Source organism: Pezoporus occidentalis, unplaced genomic scaffold (assembly GCF_034315485.1).
Source record: "Pezoporus occidentalis ecotype Australia unplaced genomic scaffold, CSIRO_AGI_Poc_V1 ctg38, whole genome shotgun sequence".
NCBI lineage: Eukaryota > Metazoa > Chordata > Aves > Psittaciformes > Psittacidae > Pezoporus > Pezoporus occidentalis.
In genome coordinates, this window is record NW_026915702.1 from 275,753 (window position 1) to 299,563 (window position 23,811).

At 43.4% G+C, this 23,811-nt stretch overlaps 1 protein-coding gene across 4 annotated transcripts in view; it reads left to right on the top strand.

The window, feature by feature from the left end:
• Positions 1–23,811, top strand: part of CAMK1D (calcium/calmodulin dependent protein kinase ID) — a 223,194-nt gene that overhangs the window by 171,803 nt on the left and 27,580 nt on the right. For all 4 annotated transcript variants that reach the window (XM_062631924.1, XM_062631922.1, XM_062631921.1 and 1 more), the window contains 3 exons: positions 2,764–2,902; positions 6,101–6,227; positions 15,116–15,191. In XM_062631924.1, the coding sequence (XP_062487908.1) occupies positions 2,764–2,902; positions 6,101–6,227; positions 15,116–15,191 (342 nt within the window). The remainder of the gene's footprint in view (positions 1–2,763; positions 2,903–6,100; positions 6,228–15,115; positions 15,192–23,811) is intronic.

Consider the following 23,811-nt stretch of genomic DNA (forward strand, 5'->3'; position numbering starts at 1 on the left):
TGGAACAGCACTAATTTACGTCAGTCCTTGGGCACCATACAGGGAGCAGTATTCCCAATGACATTACGGTTGAGTTAACCTTCTTTTGGAGTAGAAAAGCCATATGGACATAAGCTCCATATGGAAAGTAGCCATGGCCTTGGGTGCTGAGTTGCAGAGCATCCCTGGGAGGTGAACCCCAGCCACGACTCTCTTGCTCAGAGCAGGAAGACTCTATAGATGAGCGCAAACATGCAGTGCAAATCCCATGTACCACAACACAAAGTCACAACACAAATAAATACGAGCACAGGACCCTCGGCTCTTTGCATGTACCTGGAATTCTGTTTTCAATCTGAATAAGCGAGTGGCTGCAAACTGACCGCCTGTTCCTCCCAAGTCCTTGGATTAAGCTCTGGTTTGCAATGCATCATTTGAGTGGTTGCAAATATTTTCCGTGTTTTGAAATAAAATTATAAGCAGATTGAGCCTGGGTACAGTAAATGCACTGGACTCAATTTGACTAAGAAAAGCTTTCAATTTAAGAATGAGGCTTAAGGGGGTTGTGAACGGGCATGGAGGGAAATTCTGTCATTTTATGAAAAGCAATTTGTGGAAGCGTACACTGCAAACATTGAAGGAGTCCTTGTGCAGGAAAGCACGTGATGTAAATCAGTATCTACTAAAGCAGTGTGTCTCTTGACTATAACAAAAGTAACTGTATGAAATGCAAACCAGCACGCACTGCATTTTCACGGGGAAATGTGTTGCATTCAGTCATGTTAATGACTGCGTGGGCTCCATTTTCAGTGCAATCAATCCATGGGAAACAAAAGGGCTGCAGGGGAACTATAAAGACAGCCAGCTAATAGGAGCCAGATTCAATAAAACTGTATCTGCCTTCAGTGAATGGCGAGGCAGAGTTGTGTCTGTTGCCTCTGCCGTTGGCAAGGCACGCAATGGGTTGGGTAAAGGGTGTAGGGCTGAGATGTGCTTGGAGCAATACCCTCTGCATATGCATATCTGTGAGAAATGCAACTCCTGTTGTGAGAAGCTAGTGAAGAAGGGGTTCTAATTCAAGTTTTCTTGTGCAATGTTCATCTCACAGCAGGTTATTGTGTGATGGCACTTCTACAGTCTCTGCCATGCCTCCTTCACCACTGTGCCATAAGTCATGGGCTCTCCAGTTCAATATGGTACCAGAGGCTTTCTCTTGCTCCACTATCATCCCACTGCTTCTGCTCCATCCTCTCTCTGCCAGCAGCAATCCCCAGGGCTGCTGGTACAGCCAGGGGTCTCGTGGGTGGACTTCAGACCCTGGGTGAACTTCACCTTTACTGCAGAACTTCAGTTTAATGCCAATATTTCAGCAAGCTGTTTGGTTTGTTTGCCTAGCACATAATGGGAGGATTATCTGGTTTATTATTTCTTCTTGCAAGGTTGCTTTTAATTTTTGAAGTTGAATGTGTTCATTTTCAGCTGTAGCCTTCTCCCCCATTCAGGCTTCAAATTTCCCTAGGAAGTGACTTCATGGCATTATTCAAGCAGATTATTTCTTGGAGTGGCTGAGTTACCCAGTGTTCATATAATTGCAAGGTCCCAGTTTATGTGTGTTTAATGACTGTAATCATTTATTATTTTCCCTTTATGAGGTTTGTTTTTAAAGAAAGTTTTACTGTGCTATTTATGATATGCTAAGTGGTGCAACTTGTTGAAAAAAAGCCTGTCACATGCATTTCATTTTTTTTAATAGGTTTTGCTTGTTAAAATGGAAATCTTTTATTTACCCTGGTAGGACAGGTTTTTGCTGACAGTTTTATTATTTCAATTACTCAGACATTTCTTTCCTCTTTTGTTTCCCCAGATACTCCTCCAGGGAGTTTTAATGTGTCCATTCTTTATTTAAGGTTGGGTTTAGAATGTGTTATTTCTAGCAGGGCTGAGGAAAAGTGTAATATAGCCGACATTAAGTAGTGGGATGTCAAGGTTTTATTTTCTTTCCTCTTTTGAGTTGTGGAATCCTTTCCCCATTTGTGTCATCTGATGATTAATTGCACTGATAATCTGTGCTCCCTCTTCAGTAACAGTCTGTTACCAGTGCCAGGCAGAGGCTGTGCTGCTGATAGATGAGCTTAGATATAAGAGTAAAGGAAGGGCACCTCTGAAAGCGTTCAAAATTGCCAGAGAAGCAGAATCCTTTAATAAGCTAATGCTCTATAGGTATTGGCAGCAACTACCGTATGCATTTCACTCACCAGTGAAAAGAGGGAAAAGAGAATCATAGAATGGCTTGGGTTGGAAGGGACTTTAAAGCTCATCTAGTTCAAAGCCTCCTGCAATGAGCAGGGACATCTTCAACTAGACCAGGTTGCTCAAAGCCCCATTCAGCCTGGTTTTCCTCCTGTAGCCTTCCCAAGCCTTGATCAATGAAGTGAAAAGTGAACCCCAAGGATCATACTAGTAGCAAGCCTTACAACCTCCATGGGCCAGCACCAGCGGGCAGGGCAGACTAAATTCACCTATACAGTGTAGGAACCAGTGTGTGCTTCACTGGCTCTTGCTAGAGTAGAGTTGTGATTTCCCTCTGCAAGTGCTAGTGAGTCTTTGCCCACTCTCTGGTGTGCAATGGATTTTATTTTCCATTATAGCATGACCAGTCCTTGGTCTATGAGAAAACCAAACCCAAATCCTTGTTGGGACAGTGGGGAGTACTCAGTGCTCCAAAGGTAAAAAGCATATGGCAAACCATATCCTCACACTTCTGCATCCCATCATGTTTTCCAGAGTGTCTGGGGGAGAGCTTTTTGACCGCATTGTTGAGAAAGGGTTCTACACTGAGAAGGATGCCAGCACCCTGATCCGGCAGGTCCTGGATGCTGTCTACTACCTGCACCGAATGGGCATTGTGCACAGGGACCTCAAGGTAAGACCACAGCGTGACTCAGTCCTCTGAGAAATATTAATGAAGGTTGTAGAATTATATGAGTCTAAGATATTAAGTCCAGGCCCCCCTGGGACTGGCTGTTTCAGGAAGGTTTTGCTGTAAGAGGGATGCTCTGAAGCCTCCCCATGTGATTGGTTTTAATGAAGCCTTTGCAATTAATGCTGTTACAATGGGAGTTCTGCACAGATGCGTGTGGGGAAAAAGTCATTCATTAAGACTTGAAATGTTCCATTAAGGCAGGAAACTCAGCTGGGATGTAAGTGTTTACTGCTGTAAAGTATTTTGCAGATCTGCTGGGCTATATTTACTTTTACTTAATAATAATTAGTAACAATAAACAGTGTGGGAAAGTTGAATGATTTCCTACTGTGCTATTTGGACCAGTGTTTTTAAAGACACTGTTAGCAGCAAGGATTCTTCTAAGGATCATTGGGTGCCAATGTGATTTTTAGATAATTTTCCTTTCAGCTGTACCATGTTATTACATAAAAAAGCCCCAACCCAAACCAAAACATTATTTCTTTATTGTTTCCTTCTTAAACTGCCATTAAGATAAGCAGGAAGGCTTGGATTTCGTAACACACAGCTAAGCCTCCCCATCTTTAGTGTCTTAAATGATTAATTAGCAGAAAACATTAGAAAAAGATGCAAATGTTAGAAGAAAACTGTGGGTTCAGTTCCTGAGCTAGTTAATTCCACCAAAGCTTACTGCTAGAAATTCAGAATTCAGTGAATAAAATACTTCTGGTTGTGTTTTGGAGGGATGCTCCAAGCAAGAGTTTCCTTGGATGTTGATGCTGTGGCCTTCAGATGTTCTGTAGTACAAGCTCTTAATAGCATTCCTGTCTTTGTAATTTAAAGGGAAGCTGTAGCTCCCACTTTAAAACATTAATCTTATTAAAAAGTTCCTATAATAAAATATGAGGTGTGGTAATTGGGAAGTGGACTCATCCACAAATTACTTTCAGAATTTATGTAAGGACATGCTGAATTTAGATCAAACCAATCTTCTCCAGGGGTATTTTGGGGCAAAGACTTGCTTTTGTTCTCTCTCTTTCTTTTGTTTGCAAGTCTTTGTCAGTACCATATCAGTTCTTAAAATGGCTCATAAAATATGGTATATGAGGAACACCTGCAGAGAATTTCTGTTAGCACAAGCATACCATGATGGCAAAAATAGGGATAAAATACCAAGATAAGCATAAGTTTCAAATTGTGATCCCTAAAACGAATTTCTGGGAAAGAATCCATTCTATAAAAATACAACCCACAAAACATCCATAACAATTATTTATTGTAATTATGTGTTATTCAGATACCAAAATAGTACTTGATGTAGCTGGGAAGAGCAGATCTGGGCTCCAAGTCTCTAATCTAAGTAACACAGCATCAGATAACAAGTGATGGAAGCACATAAGGTCCAGGGAAGTCCAGAATGTACAAAACGACTGAAAGGTTCAAGCAACAACTCTTGGTACAGAGCCACTTCATTAATGCTTTTTGAATGAGCGAGCTTGAAAGACCAGAGGGTTTTAAACCAGTTTTAAACAAGTTTAGGTTTTCAATGGGTAGGTTTCTTAGCCTAGCTATATAGGAATAAGTGGGAACCTGAGGTGAGTTAGAAAAAATTGTTAGGAAATAATTGTCTTTCACTTAATACCAGCTCTGCCGATCCCTCAGTAGGTCAGAAGTGCACTAGTAAAGGTCAGGAGTAACTTAAACCAAAGGCAGACCATGGCATAAAACTGATTTATGCAGTGCCTGAAAACAGTGTCAGCATTGTAACAGCCAGTTAAAGCACTGAACTCAGGAGCTATCATGAGAAAGAAACATAAATGGCACAACATCATATTAATTTTTATGAACAGAATTGTTTCCCTGTTAGCCTCAGTCCCAGCTGGCTCACAGCTGTGGGTGCAGTTCGTAGATCCTCTCATGGCCATTGTGTCACATGGATAAAACCATCACTACGTGGGTTCATGTGGGGGCTGGGGTGCCAGAGAGTGCTTGAACCTCCACTTGAAGCTGAATGGGAACCTCAGAGTAGAATAGGGGCAGTGTCAACCGTGACACTTCTTCGTCTCCCCTTTCCCCAGAGCAGGAGATTGTGGCAATGGAGGAGGGAAGACAGATGCTGGTGCTGTTGCACTGCCATTATTCCTCCTTACAAATCCAGGCTTGGATGTGTCCCAAGGAGTTTGATGATGCTGTGTGGCTGCAGCTGGAGCACACACCAGGATGATAGACAAAATGTGTTGCATGGCAGTGTGCATTTTTATCATTTTCTGGGCAAAACTCTACACCAGGGTTATGTTGAAATACTGGGTATCCATTACTTCTATAGATGAAGACCGCAAGGTCTGGGTGGTGCAGTGGCACCCCGTTACCAGCAGGCTGTCAGAGTGCCACAGATGCTGGACCTTTTTGTGAGCCTGGATATTAAGTAGGGGAAGAAGTGTTCTCTCACAACACCTAGCGAGAGCTTTGTAGTGTAGCAGTAGTATTACAGATGGAGGACTATGGTGTAGCAAATGGAGGCTGGCTGAGCTCTCCAACCTGCCTGACGCTGCTATAAAGTCGCAGGGGTTTGTGGCCTAATTCTTGTTTTCTCTCAGCATAAACAAGTTGCTGTACTTCTTAGTGCTGTAGGATTTTTTCCTAATTGGCTCTAGTTCAAACATCTTTGATGCAAGTCTGTTAACTCTAAAGGCATTTCCTCTCTCATAACAGTTTATTTTCAGTGGAGAAGATAGAAGAATTCTGTAATAGCTACTGTTTTCCTTTACTTAAATGCTGTATAAACCAGTTTCATTACACTACCTGGATTTACTGGATTTACCTGCTTCAAATGAATCCATTTTATCATTATGAAATGATAATTTGTCAGACATCTCACAGGCAACGCACAAGCCTTAGTTCTTACTTGAGGTGCTAAAGGAGAAGCTTGTTATCCCAGGAAAGTTACTCAAAGCCCAAGGAATCAGCTTCTTCCATTAGTTGCCATACAAAAGTCTGGAGAGAATCTCCATATAAGAGCAGGTTTTTAGGATTTAGGGGAACCAATTTTTATTAGTGTATGATGTAACTAAGGATTCTGTTAAATGCAGGACATAAGCCAGCAGATGTTATTACTGAACTTTAATATTCAAACCCCATTTTGTTTGTTCTCCTTTCTAGCCCGAGAACCTGCTTTACTATAGCCAGGATGAAGAGTCAAAAATCATGATCAGTGACTTCGGATTGTCAAAGATGGAGGGTAAAGGAGATGTGATGTCCACAGCCTGTGGGACTCCTGGCTATGTTGGTAAGAGGTTTGGTTATATTGTCTGTCCACTCCTCCCAGCTGCAGTACAGACACAGAATAAAAAGAAATAATACTTGTTTTCTAATGCCGCTACATAACGAAAATGAGGTTTTACAGATGTTCATTAGATACCAAAAGTTGCTGGTCTTCTGTCTTTTCTCCTTGGGGAGAATCCTGCAATCCAGCTCTGCGTTTCTAGGGTTGACTTCCATGATTTTTATCCATTGCAGAATGAGTCTTCTCAAAGACACTCCCTGTAACTAAATCAGGACACATGAAGAATAGCCTCAAATGTATTGATTCTGCAAGCACATAGAAGACCAAAAAGCTTTACATAGTGTAACATATTATTTTAAGCATAAAGGATAGCATATCCAGATTCCTGTGATAGAAAGCATTAAAATGTAAGAGCTAAATTTCATAGAATCATAAAATGTTTTGGTTCATCCAGTTCCAACCCCCTGCCACAGGCAGGGACACCTTCCACTAGAGCAGGTTGCTCCAAGCCCCTGTGTCCAACCTGGCCTTGAACACTGCCAGGGATGGGGCAGCCACAGCTTCTCTCGGCAACCTGTGCCAGCGTCTCACCACCCTCACTGTAAAGAACATCTTCCTAATATCTAATCCAAATCTACCTTCTTTCAGTTTATTCAGACATGTTTTATTTCCTGTCATTTATTCTTTGCTCTTTTGTTCGCTCAGCAGTGGTTGTACCAGGCTTCTGATTAGTAGTGTGTTTACCAGCATCCTTTTAAAAAGTTGAAGTAAATGAATGTGAGAAGGGTCTGTTTGAGCAAACGCTATTTAAAAGACTCATTTTGTGCACAAGACATCTGGAAAGCCTGTGTCTCCTACGATACTGAGCTAGTCAGCTGAGGCTGTAAAATGAATCTCAGGGGTATCCATGAAATCTATGAAACTAAAATTACAGTGGCTTTCCTGGGGATAGATCTGTCTCATACCTTTCCAGCAGGAAAAACTTAATGTTTTCCAGCAGTCAGAGCCTCCTTTTGCTTTTCAGCTGCCACCTCACCTGTTTTCACAGCTCTGATGATACCATGGTATGAGAACTCAAAAAGATTATGTAGTTACGACACAGTGATCCAAATTTGTCTGAGGAATACCTTTTTCTGGGCATTATCTTCACATTGCACAGACAAACTCTATAGCATCAGGCAAAGGAACAGTTTTCTCTGGTTTCCCATTTTATGAAGCCATCAGCTCATCATTTTATTTTAAGCCATGTGAGTCAGGATGCACTCTGTAGAGCCTGAATAGCTGTCATGTATAATCACACCAGACTGGAAATCTTCTTCCAAAACACTAGAAGGAATTGAGCTGAGGCAGCAGTTTTCATAATTTTAGCTCTCAGCTCTTCTGTCTTTAATTAACACACTTGATTTTGTTCTGAAATGGGCGCTGACTAGAATAAGTCTGCAGACACAGGGAAGCTCAGATGATATCTGCTGATGAAAATGAGGGAGCGTGACTCTGCTTGGGCACTGGGTGATCTCATGGTCTCTCTGCGTAGCCATTTACTCAACAAAACTTGCTATTTTGGAGAGGAAGCTCTCGGAGCATGTGACACAAATTGTAGTGCTTTGAGAGAGGTTTGAGAGCACCCATTACTCATGGTCTGGTCGCTGATAGCTACACAAGTGCTCCAGGCCTGTTGTTACCTTACTGAACACAGGATTTTATTCACCATGGTTCAAGAGGTCATGGATGCTTATTTCTGAAGTGCTGACAGGAGTTTTCCCCCTCTCTCACAAAGAAAACCTCTTTAAATATTTGTTCTGTTTCTTTATTGAACAGGAGACAGCTCCTTGTTAGTGCTGCCTTTATTATTTATTTTTATTATATATAATTGATTGCCCAGACAACATTTTCCAAACACAGAAAATTTTGTTGCTGGTCACTGTGGTGATGCCCACAGATGTGGTTCCTGGTGACATGGCTTCTGCATACGTGGCCTGCAGTTTGTCCACGTCTGAAAGCTTTCCTGCCTTCCAGCATCACTCCAATTTGCAACACCTGCCTAATGCCCCAAGTAAAAGTAAGAGTCCTTCCTCCTAATGACACAACATGAATATGTGTCCTCATCTGGATTGGGGCACATGCCACAGTGCTGGCCCATGCAGTGTCCTGTCTGCCACCTTTGTGTAGACTTTTTCCAAGCCATTTTGCATAGGGTGGAAGTATCACGCAGGGATTCATCACTTACAGCACATTTCCTGATGCTTTTCTTTACAGATATGTAGAACACCCATTTTCTAATATTTCATGACGAATTAATTATTTTTGTCAGTTTAACCAGTTTGCTTTTAAATGATGTAAGGTCCTTTCCAACCCTAACTATTCTATGATTCCATGACTTGGAAAAAAGTAGGCACATATCACATGTCAAAGGCACCCAGGGCTCTGTTAGGAAGTCATTAGTATCTGCTACTATTTATACTTCATCTCCAGAAATGGATCCAGTCAGATCCAACTGTGTGAAGTGCTGGACAAGCTTCTGGCTTGGTAGCAGACCTGCTCTTAACTCATGTCTGCTGGCAAGTATTTCCAAGTGTGTAAACCCTCCTGTCATTTCTAGCCGATTTCCCCAAATAGGATGTACTTTCAACTCTTTATTTCAGATTTTAACTCAACTTTTCTTGGTTTCACCACCAAAGAATAATGGTACCCAAGTCACTAAAGTCCTGTTTATGTGGTTCAGAAATTCACTGAGTAAGGGAGAGTGTAATTATGATTAAACTTCTCAATAAATATCACTTTCTGAAGACAAAATTATTACTTATCAAATTAGAGTATATCTATAATGTGCATAATCTGTACTTCATTAGCACATTAGCTTTTAAAGCTCTGCCTTACAGATTAAATTACTGTCAACAGTTCAGGGATCTTATTCCTTCAAGAGTTTTGTCAGATATTTTGGTCCATTATGGTTAGGATAATTTAACACAACTAGCTGAGCCACTTTTGTTAAGATGCCAATCTAAATGTTTACTCACTGAAGAGGGGTCTGATAATGCAGCTTCTTATGCTGAAAAGGTCTTCCATTTTCTTGCCTGCTTACCACTCTTAACTCTCTTTCTTATGGAAGGAGTCTAGGTGGTAAGTTGGGACTAAACACCTAACTTTTAGATAGCACCTATATTGCGTTAAGATGAGGCAGCTTTTGTGGCTCATTTGATTGCAGATTAGGTGTGTGGAGTGGCTTGCTTGGATCCCACCCCATCATTTACACTGGAGAAGTGGTGTTTTTCAAAACCCTGAGTGTGATTATGGGCAAGATCTGTGTAAGCCATAAATGATTTATGAGTTTAAACATTATAGATTTGGGCTACTCAGCTTGAGACCATTTATAAGAACCTGAAGAAGGTGTTCAAAACTACCTGAAAGTGAGTTCATCCTTGAGGTGTGTCAAGTTGGGCACTCACCAGGAGGCGAATCGAGTCACTCAGCAAATTCCTTCCTCAGAAGAGATTTTGCTGCTTGGGAATTGGGTCTCACTGACTGACTTTCTGTGAGAGCTGGTCTCTTAAAACCTTCAGTTACTTCTGTAGGTGGGACTTAGACTTGCAAGACATTTAGGAACACTGAAAACTAAGGAAAAGACGATAGAAAGCCTGTCTTGGGCAGCCTAATCTCCTTTGCAGAAATGCTAAACTATGTGTTTTTGGCTGGCTGGTATCTTAGTCCTACTGAGATTTAAAATTCTTGCTCTGACTCCCAACCCAACTTCTAGTAAAATATTCTTGCATTTCCCTGTTGTAGAAATTGGGCTGGACCCAGGCTGTGTGGTTTGTCATAGAATCATAGAATAGTTAGGGTTGGAAAGGACCTTAAGGTCATCCAGTTCCAACCCCCCTGCCATGGGCAGGGACACCTCACACTAAACCATGTCACCCAAGGCTCTGTCCAGCCTGGCCTTGAACACTGCCAGGGATGGAGCATTCACAGCTTCCCTGGGCAACCCATTCCAGTGCCTCACCGCCCTTACGGTAAAGAACTTCTTCCTTGTATCCAATCTAAACTTCCCTTGTTTAAGTTTTAATCTGTTACCTCTTGTCCTATCACTACAGACTCTACCTCACTCACTGCTTTTATTTTCTGCAGTGAGTGAGGTCATTTCACAACTGTCAGCTCTGACAGAACTCCAGTAGCAATTTCAGAATATACCAGAGCCATGCATTTCTCTTAGCCCTGTGCAAGACCAAAGCATTTAGATTCCCATGTTGAATTTTGACTTACTGAGTATACTTTTGAGTCAATGGTTTGAAAATATTTAATAAGCCTTTGAAATATCCTTATTAGCAAAAAGCAACCCCAGGAGTTGTTTAGGCAGTAACATGAGTAATAAAGAAAAAATAAAGCATGGGAACTGCTGTCACCAGGGTTTGCTCAGGCACAAGCTTGTGACAGTGGAATTGCTCAGCTCCATTGCCATATCCTGAAGGAGGGTTTGCTTGATGTGGTTGTAGCTGCATTACGGTCCATGAAACCTATCTGGATCTGACTCAGCAACATGAAACAGGGACAACAGAAGCACAAGCCAGCAACTTCAGGCTGCACTGAAACTCTGCTGTCCTTCAGGAACAGCTCCAAACTTCAAAGTCTTGGCCAACCAGAAAAGGATGAACACTGGAGGACTTTGTGAAAAAAGGGAAAGAAGTCGTTTTCATCCCAGGAGTCAGTGAAAGAGGGTCTCTGGTCTGGCAGTGAAGCTGCTTTATATGCTTCTTAACCTGTTTGCGACTGTGAGGAAGACACTTTGTATTGTGGCTGAGGAGCTCACACTGCCCTTGCACCGTCTTTGGCTTCAGGAGAGGGGCTGGGTTAGCCTTTCATGCATCCAATCTTCTTCTCAATGGTTGTTCCTCTCTGTTCATCTTCTTGAGGCAGTACCTTAGAGTCCTAAACCACGAGGCTGACACTATCTCCCTTTGCTGTCCCTTACAAACTCAGCCTGTTTCTCATCTTCCCTCTTGGATTTCTTGGCCATCTCATACATGTGCAGCCCACTCATGTTTCCCCTTCTTTACTTACAGGATGTGCCTACATGATGGAAACTGGCACTAAAATAGTTACCAGCTGAACCATCAGCTGTGGCTTGCACCAGGCCAATTTGTGTCGCCAACTGAGCCATGTGCCTGCCCATTTTACCCCTATTTAGGTCTTTATATTCCTCCTATGTTTATGGCAGCCTGCTGATATGTAACTCCTATGGGGATCATCAAAACCTTCACCTTTTGTTCAAATTCATGGTTCCTTCTGGCATGCAGCTTGTGGGAAGCATATAAACCACAGAAAATAGCATTAGACTGAGTTCTTATGAGACAACAAAATCTGCTGGGAGCAGCATCATCCTGGGAGTGAAGGAGAATCACTTTTAACTATAAGGCTGGTATGAGAATGGGCACCCTCATGACTTGTACAGTTTGTTCATCAGGCTTAAAGTATCAGAGTAATCCCCACCACCTCAGCTTTTTTGCAGGAACATGGATTGCTGGTTTTGGCATCCATCAGCTGCATTTTCAGGGAGCTTATTAGCATAGCTGTGCTCACTAGGGGTATTGGCACAGTGCTCTGAAAGTTTTCCAAAGGTCCCTGTTCTGTGCCTTTTCTTAAAACCTCCATTTGAAACAAGCCTTTTGTTATTTTTTTCTTTTGTTAAAAGCAAAATATAACTAAACAAATATAAAAATAAGATGATAATATATAAAAATGTTATATATAAAAATAATATAATAATAAATATAAAAATAATATAAATAACAAAAAAAAAATCTAACTGTGAAACACCACATCATTTGGCCTGGGAAGCACATCTTCATGTACCTGCAGGTGGGGTGAGGCCCTGGGACTTTTACCCAACACTTTACCTGCCACATGTTGCTAGTAGCAATGCTGATTTGGTCTGAAACACAGTTCCCCAATGTGAAGGAAGGGTCCAGTTTTGCTGCATTGACTTCTCTGTCTCTGGATGACCATTGGGTTGCATTTGAGCCCACAGCCATTCTCTGGGAAGGTGCAATATTGGAAGCCTTTGCTCAGCTGGCATCACCCCAGCACCAGAAGTGGGAGCTTTGACTTTCCCCTTCTCCTTACTGATGTTTTGCCTCCTCAGCCATCTGTGTTGATCCTTTAATGTCATCAGCTCATGCATTTTTTTCACTGCATCTTCTGCTTTTGCCTCTTGGCACTGATCTGCCATCATTTCTGAGAGCTCCTTTGACTTGTTTTTCAGCTCATTAAATATTTCTGTCTTCATATATCAGAGACAGATGATGTTTAGCTATGTTCTCCTGTTCCTGTTGCATGTCTGCTGCTTGGAACAAAAATCAAAAGCAGACATTTGGCCTTAAAACAATTATTTAAACCTCCTGCCTTTTTTCCATTTTAGTTTACCAAAGGGGATGTAGTAGCCTCATGTTTGCTTCAGGCTTGATGCTGTGGGGTTCTTACCTGCTTCACAGCTACCATCCACAGCAGCAACTGTTTCAGTGCTCTTCATTCCTTTAAAACTGAGAGAAATGCCCCAGCTCAGCTTTGATGCTTTAAGAAGGAGAATCTTTATATAGTTCACACCCCCTTGTCTCAGATTTGTTTTCTGTTATGTTAATGTGCCCTATCTGTATAATATCAGGAGCTCACTAGGATCTGAGGTGCTCAGGATCTATTTGCATAATATTTTCTTTGGGGATAGGAGATGTATAATGTTTACCAGTCTTGAAAATGGTGCAAACACGAGCGGACAGTCAAAGAGAGAAGTGATATGTAAATAAAGTATTGGGAATTTTGCAAGAGTGGAGAGTTCGAAAACATCTGATCACCTAAGGATGGGGGAAATTTAACTCCCTTTGTCTGCATATTTTGTCACAAAATTCAGTCATAAGGAATGGAACAAAAAGGAAACAGAGTCTCACAAACGCCATTTGATGCACATTTTGAAAAAAGGATTCTTTTTAGAGGAAAACTTGGAGGCAAATTTTGATGAATCAGGAAGGAAAGAGTCAGATTAAGGGACACAAAAGCTGTCTGGGAAGGTCATCTTGAGCAACTTTGAGCAACAACTATTTTATACAGGAGAAATGTAAATTTGGCAGACTGTCCCAGCTTGCCAGGTTATCTGGGAGGCAGTAGCAGGCCAAACAGGATGGATCTTTGGTGCTTTATTCTTCTATCCCAAGTTTGTCCTCAAATTCAGCCCCATCAGACTGACTAGCAGCAAGCTGACACACAGACCCTGACCCAGCCGTTAGGAAAGGAGTTACATTTGAGCACCAGCACTTTGGGTGCAACTGTAGATGCCTTCTGTATTTCCACAACTCTGTCCCCTATTGTAGCAAGAATCGTTTAACCTTTATCTTGGCGCATTACAGCAGCATGCCCATGTTCTGGACGGAATCAGGGGCTTCTTAGGAATTGGGGTGCAGGTTTCTGCCACCGAGGGCCAGGTGAGGAGACTTTCATGCAAGGTACAGTAGAAAGAAACCTCCTTTGGCATGTAGTGGATAAGTATATTCACACATTACAACAGTGGTTTAGGATTAATATATGAACAGAACCATAATTTTAACTTCTTCTGCAGTGGTCCCAGTTTTCTTGATGATTTGAAAACTGGGGTCATATGTAACCTGTGTTACAGATTGGGGCATATCCCAGTCTTCAGGTCGTCATAATCTGTCTGCCAGTTATATTTTTACCGACATTCTCCTGTGTTTTCTTCCTTTTTACAATGTGTGCTCAGTGTGACTTCACCCTTTCCATCATTCCCATTCCATGTGCACTGTCTTCCCTTCAGTCTTATAAATTCTTATGCCCATGAGCCAGAAAGTCTTTTCTGTTTCTCATTATTGCTTTCCTGTTCCCTCCCTTGCTGGCAGTTTTGACCTTAGTTATATTGACTTGTCTAGCTTAAAAAGATAACTCTTTGAAGAGTCCTTACCAATACACCAAAGCATATGTAGCAGCTAAATGTGAGGCTCAAATTTTGATACATTTATGTGCTTCACAATTCTGTTTTGCAGTCCTTCAAGTACCTGACTGCTTTGATGTTGGCAAGACTCCTAGCAGAGAAAGATGTAACCCCAAAGGAATATTTTGCTGAGACTTGCCCCTTCATGATTTCTTTGCACCATTTAAAATCCAATGTACTCAGAGGAAATACTGTGCTTTTTAAAGCCCAGTGTGGCACGTCTGCATTAGGAATGCCACAGTCAGTGATTTCTTGCATTGTTGTGGACATTTTGCTTTGGATAAAGCAAAAGCTTCTTTACATGAAAAAGATTATAGGCTCACAAGGATTTAAAATTTAGGTTTAAGCATTTGCACTGAAAGGTCCCAGCAGGGAAAACATAATACTCCAGGCTCCCAAACAAAAACATGCATCTTTTTAACTCTCACTGGTGTAAGATAGGAAAGCAGACCCACAGAGAGTTTCAATAAATGCCCAGGCTCTCACTTCTAGCAGAATTCAGACTATGGTGGCTGAAATCTATAGCGGCAGAAGGCTCAGTTCCTTTGAGAGGTGTCTGTGTTCCCAGAGGTAGAGGACAAATTACTCCCTCTCAGTCTGACATGCATCAGGCTTTGGAAGGCAGCCGTTGGGAGGTATGGTGACAGCTCTCCTTCCTCTCCTGCAGATGTAGTTTATTGGGTTGGCTTTCTGTCCTTAGTCAGAAAATGGGGAATTTGCTCCGCTTCAGGAGCTGTCCTTGTGAATATCTTAAAAAAAACTTCAAAAAGCTAGGGATATTTACAAATCCAAGGGCTGTATGTGGAGGGCAACTCAGGGAGCTTCAAGTTTTAGGGTCCTACCTCTTGACCACTTTCCAATGCTTGGTGTTGTAACATGTGTTCACTTGGCTTTGTGTTTTCAGCTCCTGAAGTGCTGGCCCAGAAGCCCTACAGCAAAGCTGTGGACTGCTGGTCCATTGGGGTCATCGCATACATCCTGTGAGTATCTGTTGGGTTTTCAATCATGGGTAACATGCTCTTCCACCACATTGTTCCCCTCTTAGTCTGGTCCAAAAATGTTAATCTCTGGCAATTGTGACCCAAGATAACAGGAACCCTTCCAGTTACACAAAGGCTGAAATTCGGACAGAAGTGGTAGGAAATGGCCGGGACCCTTCAAAAGCTGAACTAAACCATGTGCAATAGTATGGCCTTGCTCCTCTAATGGGGCTATTTGCTGCTTACAGAAGTGGGGACTGGTTGCTTGAGAAAGATACAGGACCAGGACTTCTGTGCATTTTCCAGAGTGGTGGATAGATCTCGCTACTCGTGTTTATGGAGATTTTAGTGCCTGTCCTCATGCAGTACCTGCCACCCTTCTTCAGAATGGGTTAATAGGGTAATTCAGATTGAACGGAACCTCAGGAAGTCCTGGCCTTGAAGTCAGACCAGGTTGTCTCTAGGGCTTTATCCAGTTGGGTCTTGAAATCCTTCAAAGACCAGACTCATACCCATGAAAAGGGCAGCCTTCAGTACTTAAGCCGTGAAAGCAGGTAAGCCACCTCCTGCACCAGCAACAACTTGGAAGGACTGGAGATGTGTCCTGGCTATTGTGGTAACAGGGATACCCTGGTACCAAGGGTCATTAGTACTGTTCAGAGAAGGGTGCCCATAACATTTCTGGGCACCATGATCTGAATCCAGCTCTGTATGCATGAATATATGAAATATATGCATGAATATATGAAATCACTGCTAGTATTTGGGTTGAGAAGGAAATGCAGAACTTGCTGACTGTGAACCTGTCTGGATGGGGTAGTCTGTGCTGTTGGGTCTGTGAGTCCATGCATATCATTCAAATAACAGTTGCATAGGTTGCATCTACATAGCCTAGCAGACTTTGAAGGAGGACCTGTTCATGTGGGTCTTTGAGAGGAGGTCAGGCTTTTGACTGCGTAGTGCACAAGAAGCCTGTTCCTTTTGTACAAGAGAGCACAGAGCTGCTGTGTAGCTGTTGACTGCCACAGAAACAAATGTCTTTTCATGCCAGCGTTACCAGTGCTTTCCCTTTTTTTCTGTTTTTCCCTTTTACACAACTGTCACAGTTACACAAGACTGGAGGAAAAAGCAGCTCCAGTGAGGCACAGCATTAAAGCATTCCTACTTTGTTCCCTTTCTCCTTATGCAAACATTTAGTGGCTTGTGAACATGAATAGCTTTTCGATGGTGTGGTAGAACTATTTTTGCTAGGACAAACTTCATTGCTCTATTATCCACTCTGTGCAATGTTTATTCTTTACACTTTCATTTAGTCTTGATCATAAGTTATATGCTACCCAAAGTAGCTTTTATATATATATTAAGATAGTAAAGGAACGCTTCGTTTATTTGCATGTATGTTTGTGTATTTAAAGCCAAGTCCTGCCTAAAAACATCAGCCTTATGAGTGGCTTTCCAACCTACATGAATATTTGAAAACTCGTTGTCGTGGTTTAAACCCAGTCAGGTAACTCGTTCACTCACTCCCCCCCTTCTTTCCCTCCCCCTACTACCAGAGGGACGGAGAGGAGAATCAAAAAGAATGCAACTCCCACGGGTCGAGATAAGAACAGTTTAGTAACTAAGGTATAACACAAATCACTGCTGCTACCACCAGTAATAACAATGATAAAGGAAATAACAAGGGAAGAGAATACGACATCTCACCACCAGCCGACCAATAACTCGCCCCCCCAGCCCCGACCAAGCACTGACCGATACCTCCTCCAACCCTGCAGTCTCCCAGCCCTTCCGGCTAACTCCCAGTTACATCCCGGGCATGACGTGCTGTGGTATGGAATACCTCTTTGGTCAGTTTGGGTCAGGTGTCCTGTCTCTGCTTCCTCCTGGCTTCCCCTCCTCCCTGGCAGAGCATGAGGCTCACAAAGTCCTTGGCCAAACCAAAACATCGCTATCAGCTCTGTTCCCAGGCCGAAAGTCAAAACACAGCACTGCATCAGCTACCAAGAAGGGTAAAAATGACTGCTACTGCTGAACCCAGGACACTCGTTGAGTACAAAACTTTGCAAGGGGATGAATTTATCTTGGAGCAGCCATGAAGAGTAGGGTGCAAAAAGCTTTTGCTAAATAAAGCAAAAATCAACAGTGCTGATTCTGACTTTACGGCAAAGCCCAGCGGGACATGCTACAGCTGGGAGGAAGACAGTAGGAATGCCACAATACCTCAGAGGCTGCTTCACACAACATTCCTGAGTTCTCTTCTGTAGGATGGTGTGTGCTAACCCAAACTTACCATTTCCCACAAGCAGACCTGAGCATGGAAGGCCAAAGGTTTGGGGTTTTGACTTTTTGGTTCTTGTAAGCCATGGCAGGACAGTCAGATAGAGTCATTTGTGTTGCTTTTGTAGTACTTTGCTGAGTACCAGCTTCAGAGAGTGTGAGGAAGAAGGATGCAGGTGGAAGAGAGCAGTATGCTGCCTCACTTCCAGGCTCAACTGCTGCCTAGGTTCCATTTATTGTCAAATATCAACATGAAAAACTGCCTCCATCTGGCAGCCCGCAGGAGGGCTGTGAACTGTTGCATCCTGGTTGCCTGGAGATAAACTTGGCCTTGCTTTCTTCCAAGCTTTCAGTCCCATTCAACCACGGCTCATGCCACAAAGGTCTTTTTTGCTGGCAGACTTCTTGTTACTTGATTTGTTGCTTTTATGTGTCTTGCTGAGGAATATGGGTGAGACAGTGGTAAGTAATATGTCCTCCACACTCAGTTTATGAACACATCTTTGATCAGTGGATGGCTTCAATCTCATCATACTGCATGGTTCAGCTCAGTCTTTTCCTTCTCTGTTTTCCAAGTCAGTGTGTGCTGGGGTTGTCAAGCAAGGCATATGCTCACTCCTTAAATCTAAATTCAATTCCTCAAATCTAAATTCCCCATTTTGTACAGGGAATTCCCAACCCCAAAGGCTTAATGCAGTTTAATAAGAATGAGTCCCTATGAATTCCTGTTTGCAAGACAAGGAAAGGTTTTCAGGGTTTCTGTGCTTCATGTAATAAGGACTTGATTTGTATTATGTGCACTCAAAATGAATGGCAATAATGTGTTGCTGTACAAGGAACGTGGTAATGTGTTTGCCAGACTTTTACTCCTTGGGTGGGATTGTGTCTGAGATCAAACTACCTCCCTAAACATTTCTGCATGTGAGCTACGTCCTTCAGTTCCTCTAACAGTCAATGGCACTTAAGGCTCACTTTGGTTACCCTAATGTAGGTACTTAGTGCTGTTTCAGTCACATACAGTGTCCTACCTGCTCTCAAGCTGTGGCCAATGCAGTCCAGCCCTGCATAGCCCCATATCATATCTGCCAGCTGGGAACAGGGGTCCTGTGCATTCAGCAGCTTTTCCAGTGGCACTGGGCTCTACATGCGGGCACCTCAACCCAGCCTGGGTCAATGCAAGCAGTCATTTCACCGGCAAATGCCATTCAGTTACCAAGAATTACATGTTTAGTGCCACACTGGGGTGTTCGGGACAGCCACATGGGTTTGGCAAGTGTAACCCATTGCAGAGACCTTCCTTCTGGAGTGGCAGATGGAGGCCAAGTGGGAGACTGTGGACTGTGTCGATTAGCATCAGATGACCATGCTGAGGCTACTGGATCACATCCTGCTCCATACTCAGACCCCTGCCTTCACAGCATGGTTCCATCTGCTTTATGGTACATTTGCATCACTTTCCAGTCTCCACTGATTCCATCTCTGTTGAATGCAATGGGAGCTTAGAATCCCAGCCAGCATCCCATGTGCTCTAATCTTGAACTGGATCTCATCCTTGCTTCCAGGAATAGAAACTGCAGACATGGCCTCATAAGAAAGTGGAAGTCAAGGGTACAGTAAAGATAGAGAGGAAGAGGGATCCTTCCCTAATCTAGAAGGAAGTAGCCCTGCTGGGGTGTCTGATACCACCAGTGATGGGCGCAGGTTTAACATCTAGGTTTGCTGTCTCAGGACACTGGAGGTAGGAGAGCCAACATACTCATAGTGCGGCATGGGGCCATACGCATCAGCAGCATAGCCATCCTGGTGCAAATGGTGGTGGTTAATCCTGACCTGAGCAGGAGTTATTAATTCCAATATAACACCATACCCATCTGGAGATACCATTTCTAGCTCCACAGCCAGCACAGTTGGAGCTACTTGCACATGCCCAAAACAGTCAGAGACTTATTTATGCATGGGGCAATCCAAGCACATCATCCTCCATCACCTCCTCACCTCTCCCACAGATCCTCACAGCCACTCTGAACAAACTGTTGTCATTTAAGAAGATGGAAACTCAAGGGAATCTAACACAGAAGCCAGGCATAAATTAAAGATGCTTTGAGCTATTATTACTGCAGGTGGTTTCAGTGCCTCCAGACACAAGCTCAGTTTCACATGAGAGCCTGCAGTTTATGACACTGGAAGAACAAACTGTTTCTGTGGTACTGACTTTCTAGACAAATATTTGTTTCTGTGATGTGCAAGGTGAAGGATGTCTTAGGAAAAAATACCTTTGTTTCAGTGCCAGTCTCTAATACTGCTTGTTAATGACAGCCAGATTGCAGAGGCTGCACCAGTGGAGTTTTTAACAAAGCCTGTTTTGCATGAGAAATTATTATTTGCACAAACTAATTTTAGCAGCCTCAGATTTCCTGTTATTCCAGTTGCAGTACTTCTCAATTTGAAACAGCCTCACTGCTGGGCTTGGTTTACTACTTATCACAAGGTAGTTCTGATAACATGTTCAGCTTAAAAACATAAAGCATAAGAAGAGCAAGAAACTTCACTGGTTTTCCAGCAGATGGATTTTGGATCTGTCTGGGTCACATGATGGGGGAGCTTAAATACTGATCTCATGCACACCTGATACAGAGAAAATTGATACTTTATGCAAAAAATAGAAAATCATATTCCAAAGCTGGAATGTGATGGGGCTACGGAACTGATGGACGGGGGTAGAGCGATTGATGTCATCTACCTGAACTTGTGCAAAGCATTCAACACTGTCCCACATGACATCCTTGTCTCTAAATTGGAGAGACATCAATTTGATGGATGGACCACTCGGTGGATAAAGAACTGGCTGGATGGCTGCATGCAAAGAGTTGTGGTCAATGGCTGGAGACCAGTAACGAGTGATGTCCCTCAGGGATCGGTGTTGGGACCGGTCTTGTTCAACGTCTTTGTCAGTGACATGGACAGTGGGATTGAGTGCGCCCTCAGCAAGTTTGCCGATGACACCAAGCTGTGTGGTTCAGTTGATACGCTGGAGGGAAGGAATGGCATCCAGAGGGACCTCGACACGCTTGTGAGGTGGGCTGATGCCAACCTCATGAAGTTTAACCATGCCAAGTGCAAGGTCCTACACCTGGGTGGGAGCAATCCCAGGCACAGCTCCAGGTTGTGCAGAGAAGAGATTCAGAGCAGCCCTGTGGAGAAGGACTTGGGGGTGTTGGTCAATGAGGAAATGAACATGAGCCAGCTTCAGTGTGTGCTCGCAGCCCAGAAAGCCAACCGTATCCTGGGCTGCATCAAAAGGAGCGTGACCAGCAGGTCGAAGGAGGTGATCCTGCCCCTCTACTCTGCTCTTGTGAGACCTCACTTGGAGTATTGTGTGCAGTTCTGGTGTCCTCAACATAAAAAGGACATGGAACTGTTGGAACAAGTCCAGAGAAGGGCCACGAGGATGATCAGGGGACTGGAGCACCTCCCGTATGAAGACAGGCTGAGAAAGTTGGGGGCTGTTCAGCCTGGAGAAGAGAAGGCTGCGTGGAGACCTCAGAGCACCCTGAAGGGGGCCTTGTAAGGATGCTGGAGAGGGACTCTTCATTAGGGACTGTAGTGATAGGACAAGGGGTAATGGGTTCAAACTTGAACAGGGGAAGTTTAGATTGGATATAAGAAGGAAATTCTTTACTGTGAGGGTGGTGAGGCACTATATGGGTTGCCCAGGGAAGCTGTGAATGCTCCATCCCTGGTGCTGCTCAAGGCCAAGTAGGACAGAGCCTTGGGTAACATGGTTTAGTGTGAGGTGTCCCTGCCCATGGCAGGGGGGGTGGAACTGGATGACCTTAAGGTCCTTTCCAACCCTAATTATTCTGTGATTCTATGATTCTATAATGTGGAACATTACACAAAATGTTCTTCCTCAGTCCCTGGTTATTCATTGTCAGCATTTCCTGTCTCGTCTGTACTACGCTGAACACATTTTCCCCTGAGTTTTCCCCTGATTTTGCTCACTGGTAGGACCAGAGAGTCGCTGGTTTGTTATTTATGAATCATGACTATCTGGAGATAAATCTTGGACCATAGTTTCACACTTTGTGACCAAGTTGCTTTTGATTTTCAAGTAGATGTGCATGAATCATCAGTGATGTTTGTATGGAAGGATTAATCAAGGGCAGTGCAAAGAGTATTATGCCAGAATTTTTCACCATCATCCTGGAGCCATACTTTGGAGCAAGCTGATCAGTCATCTTGCCTGCTTGGCATCACACACAAGCCTAAGCAGGGAGGTGAGGAATAACTTACTTGTTTGGTACTGGAAGGAGAATTATTGGTGGTAAAATGTACATGGGCATGTTGGATTGCTTAGGATAACTCAGATGCTGGAAAGACAACCCCAAATGATTGCTCCTCATTGCTTGCTTCTTAGTTTATTTTATATTCCCCATGCTAATATGTCCTTGTCCACAGCTTCATAAGGGCACCAGTGTCAGCCAGTATGAGGGTCTGTTTCTAAAATAGGAAGAAATACATGTGTTTATCCCTATAAATAGCACTTGGATGACTTCCCACACCACACATCTGAGGTTTTTGAGCACTTACTGAGTTCTTTAATCGCTATAAAATTGTTTGTAAAATTAACCCCAATGCCTCTTGTATTACAGGCTGTACACTGACCATGCAAATGGGTGATCTAGCCTCTAGTATCACCCCCAATATGTAATGAGAGCTTGCAGGGTATTTCTCTGCCTGATGAGGAGAAGCTATTTCTGGTATTCCTCTTGTAATCTCATTGATGGCTTCTAGAAATGACTCCTGGCAATATCTTTCTTTTGTACATCCACCTCTGTTTTTCTTATCTGAATCCCATTCTTTTTAAGGCAGGACTGGGAATAGAAGGTTAAAGGAAAATCTGTTGCTGATTCGATAAGGTTGCTAAATAATCCTGAAAAGCTTTTACTTGGAGGAACTGCGAGAAAATGATGACAACCAAGAGCTGCTGAAGCTCCCCCAGGACAACGCAGGATTCTTTCACATTGAAGACAGAGGGGTTATTTTTGTCTTTCTGCATATCTGAAGAAAAGCAGCAGAACCTCTGATAGTGAGGTCATTTTTTTCACACAGAAATGTCCCAGCAGATGGAAATGAAGTCGGTGGGATTTTGATTCTGTAAGAATTAAATAAAAGCTTATTATGGACTTTGGAACATGGCCCAGTTGCTGGAAGTCCAACAAGATTTCCTCCAGCCATAAATTGCATGATAGGGTAGTTTACTGGGGCTTTCCCATCCCTTACTGCAAAGCCAGTAACATTAGAACATTAAAGTAAGTAACATTAAAATTTCAGTCTCTCCCTGAACTCTGGTTTTAAGGGAAAAATGCCTATTCTTTGGCTCTCAACCTCTCCCTATGCCAGGATGCCCTGGTGTTCCCCTTCTGCGTGCCACCTCCTCTGTCCTAGGGAGCTTGCTCACTTCTCACTTGCTTTCTGATGTAAGTCCTCAGAGATTTGCCTCCTGGAGGAACATCCTTGGGTCCCCATATGCAGGAGGTTCAACCCCATCATGACCAAGCTAGGACCACTGTGCTCTCAGGCAGGGGCTGGTTTGGAAGGATATCCCTGCCCATGACCTGTAATAGCAACTAACACGTCTCAAGCTCTCCCTAGCAAGGGAAAAGCTGTGCCCAAAGAGGCTGTTTTCTGCCCTGTGCCCAGCTCCCAGCAGTATGGATACCTTCCTGCATGACGCTAACTTTCCTCATGTATCAGCCTTCCCGGCAAACACACCTGCAATAAACTCAGATACCCCAGACGTGTAGATACTCAGGCCGTACAGAGGAGCAGGGGAAGAGCTGGATGCCTGCAGGAAAAGGATTGAAAGGCTCTGGAGAGGCTGAGGCTTTTGCAGGGGTTCATGTCTCTCTGCTCCCCTCCAGCAGGGTTATAGCCCTGCAGCTCTGTGCTGCTCAGTGGTTTGCGCCTACCTTTTGCTGCCACGAGTGTGTATAAATCACAGCAGCCCTAACTTGTGCTCTTGTACCTTTGCCAAGGTAATTAGCACAGTGCACATTTTAAGAGAGTTATTTCTCTCTCTGGAGCAGCCTGCCAGTGCCTGGGCATGCACAGCGCTGTCTGCTCGCCGTAAAGTGCTTTATCAGAGCAGTTTGGGTTTGTTTAAATAAAGTGCTGAGGAAGGCAAGGAATTAATGAAGGGCTGTCAGGCTTCTCATACAGAGCCCCTTGAGTTCCCCAGGGAAGAGGTTCAGGCTCCCAGTGCCTTTGGAGGAGCTGTTTTCCTCCATCCCTGGCATCTCTACCCCAGTGGCCATTCAGCTGCAGTGCTGTCAACTCC